At 31.2% G+C, this 3,361-nt stretch overlaps 1 protein-coding gene across 1 annotated transcript in view; it reads left to right on the top strand.

Moving 5' to 3' along the window:
- LOC18049050 (condensin complex subunit 1) overlaps positions 1-1,614 on the top strand; it is an 11,430-nt gene extending 9,816 nt beyond the window's left edge. The window contains exons 15-17 of the mRNA XM_006442010.2: positions 148-312; positions 388-478; positions 1,329-1,614. Of these exons, the coding sequence (XP_006442073.2) occupies positions 148-312; positions 388-478; positions 1,329-1,332 (260 nt within the window). The 3' untranslated portion in view covers positions 1,333-1,614. The remainder of the gene's footprint in view (positions 1-147; positions 313-387; positions 479-1,328) is intronic.
- The last annotated feature ends 1,747 nt before the right edge of the window (positions 1,615-3,361 follow it).

The following is a 3,361-nucleotide window of genomic DNA, read 5'->3' as shown; positions in this document are numbered from 1 at the left end:
TCATTATATTGTCCTGGCTCGTGGTATTTTACCATTAGAAATGTTCTGGCTGTTGCTACGATAATTTGCATGCAGGAATTTGTGTTACCCTGTAATATTGTGGAAGTGATGGAAAATTCTAATATTTTGTATCTTGTTGTATCATAGATGATGAATCCATTGGCCCTTCAGCAAAACGCACGAACCAGTATATAAATAACATTTCAAAATCTCAATCTGATGGCTCAGAAGAACATTCTGGTGCTTCCAGTGAGGTGACAGAGACAGAAACAGGTGATATTGAAGTTCAATCGCCTAGAGTTATGATGAAAGGTATTTTGAGCTCATAACTTCTGTTACATTATTGATTGTAGCACTTGTCATTACATAAAGTTCAACTATGTACAGGAACCAAATCAAGAGCTAAAAAAAGCACCTTGAAAGATGTGAAGGGAACTATTTCTGGATCGAATAGCAGAAATATCAGGTCCAAGCAAAGGTAGTACTCCTTTTCTTTACTCTCTTCCACTATGTGGGTGACTTTGCAAGAATGGCCTTAACAATTTTACATTAGAACTCAAGGAAATTGCTACTTTTGATAGTCTTAACATTCTATCCATCAGCCCCATTTTATGAGTATTGCGCTTATAAAATAGTTCCATGTATCAATTCCTCTTGATGATCACAAAATTTATGATTTCAAAAGGTATTCTCATGATGAATAGGTATTGTGTAAAAGTGAATGAAGGATGTTTGTGGTTAGTTGACTGACTGCATTTCTTTAATTTTGACATATGGACGTAGGCATTGGCTAATTAGGGACTTCACTCATTTTTCTCAAGTTACTAATTGGTTTTGGTCTTCTAAATATTTTTTTCCTTTGGAAAACCCAAGTAATCCTGATACCTAAAGCAATATAATTATTCAATTTGTTAATGCCCTTTTTTTGTAAATGCTGGAAAATGGTGCTGAAACTTCGTAGGTTCCAGTTAGATAAATGTTTATACAAAAACTGCACCAACTGCTAAAAATAAGTTTCCACTTTCAATGTTAAATATATGAAACTATAAAGTCTCATAATTCAACTATTGTTCACTAGAAAGTTTAGATCTCTTAGGATGAGCAACTAACATAGTAACATCTTCTAGAGGGTTGCTGTCTTCCCATTTTCTAGTAACATCTTCTAGAGGGTTGCTGTCTTCCCATTTTCTGTACTTCACTCATTAGATTACAAGTTATTTTTGTAAATTGCCTTGGATATGACTCTCATTGGCTTAAGTAATTGTGCTCTGCATAACTTTTGTAATCAGCATTATGTGCGTATTTAACAGATGTATATGATCATGCAGGTAGATGGAGCAGTTTCTGAGAATGGAGGAAAACAAGAATGTTCTGTGGTAGTTTCATTAAGGATGTGCAGGTACTTGATGTGAGTATATTGGTTGCATAATGCTTGAATGCTATTGATGAAATTAATTAATATACAGCTAGCATGAAAAACTTATTAAAAAGGAAAAAGAGAAGCAACGAACACTTCAGGGTGCATTCTGTTGTACGAAATTTACATTTTAACGTTGCACTTGAGAAGTTATGTACATATATTTAATACATCGTGGACTGCACTTGACTCGGATGAAAAAGCTTTACACGATTTGCTTGTAAACATTTTATTTGTATGCTTAGTGAAGAGTTACTTCTAATTCAGTGTTGTTATATGAGAAGCTTTTAGTATTTGCTCCTAAAAAACAGATTTATTTTGATCGTTAAAGAAGGCATAAAGCACTTTCGACAATATTAGAAGTATTTCTAATCAGATGCATCTCTTTTACATCGCAATTCACTAATTGATATACTAGTTAAAACTTAAAAGATTATTTGCACTCTAAATTTTACTACTTTTTATTATGATGCACTTATTTACTAAAATTTAAAATTAATTTTTATTGTACACACCCTAACAAATACCAAAATAATCTTCCATCAATTAAACCTGTACATTAAATTTTTTATTTTCTCTGCACCTATAAAATATGCGTCACCACAACAAAATTTCTGTATATTTATTAATAATTCTTGTTTCCTCAAGCCTTCATTTCCATGCTTTCTTTGTTTTTATTTATCTTCAATCTCACTCAATGAAATACATTTTTTCCTTGATAGGAAATGGAAATAAATACCTAGGATTGTTGAGAGGACTCCAATTTCAAATCCCTTCCCCACTTCCTTTCCTTTCGTTTTCTTTCTTCTTCCTACAATTGCAGTTTTTTGTCCTTTTTTCTCTTTTATCCGTAAAACTTAAATAACTATGTTGGTTTTTCTTGTTCTTCTTGTACCACACAAATGGATGAACTTCATATTTTATCATTTATGCAAGTATTCGGTTGATTAGATATAGGTTATTGATGAAAGGTAAGGTTTAGGGTTTTAAAATAAAGAATAGTCATAAGCAAATGGGTGTGCTCGATGAGTATCTAAAATAATAATATCATATTTAATTATACTAAATTGTCCTTAAATATAAATACACTATAGATATTTTTGTAATAAAAAAATTCTTAAAATACGAATGTTCAAAGTAATTTTTAGAGTTCAGTCCAAGTAGTTCTACTCTTTGAATATAAATCAATAAATTAAATGACAATTGCACACACAAAATTATAGGTATATATATTCTATTTCATCAGCATCAACAACCAACCTTTCAGTCGTTGCAATTGCAGTAAAATTGATTTCCGATCATTTAATTTTTTCGCATTAACCTAATTACACAAATAATTAGGGAAATTTGACATTAAATTGTAATTATCAATTGAAATCTTGGAAGAATAGTTAATTAGCTAATTATGTTTTGATTGTGCAAAGGGATGAATGTACTTTTAGCAAAACAAATTAAAATCAATGTAATTTTCCAATTCCAGACACTATTGATTCTCATATGCTTCTTATATAAAGGTTTTAAGAAAATTTAGATTTTACCAATTGAATTAACAGTCATTCACTGTCACTATCACCTACTACCAATTAAGCCAACTCGAGCTGTCAAGCCCCGATCTCCGGACTAGTGAAAATTAGGAATATTATAACAATACTCATCATTTAATTTATGTCAAAGCTGATTTACTTAAAAAATTTGGCAAAATAAACACAGCCACATCACATAAACATTAGACTTACCTCTAGCAACGTAGGAAATTAATGTTCCTCACAGATTTACTCTTATCACATACTAAATAAAATATGAGAAAATAGAACCCTGCTTTTCAGTTTCAAAAACACCAAATACACACAAAACCCCGTAAGCTACTTACATACTCTTAACTGACAATAAAATTCAGCGTCCGATTGATTCCTTTTTCCTTGACATTACTTTCTATAGTGAGGA

Source organism: Citrus clementina, unplaced genomic scaffold, assembly GCF_000493195.1.
Source record: "Citrus clementina cultivar Clemenules unplaced genomic scaffold, Citrus_clementina_v1.0 scaffold_3, whole genome shotgun sequence".
NCBI lineage: Eukaryota > Viridiplantae > Streptophyta > Magnoliopsida > Sapindales > Rutaceae > Citrus > Citrus x clementina.
Note: the sequence above shows the minus strand (reverse complement) of the source record. Positions and strands in the feature narration are given on the sequence as shown.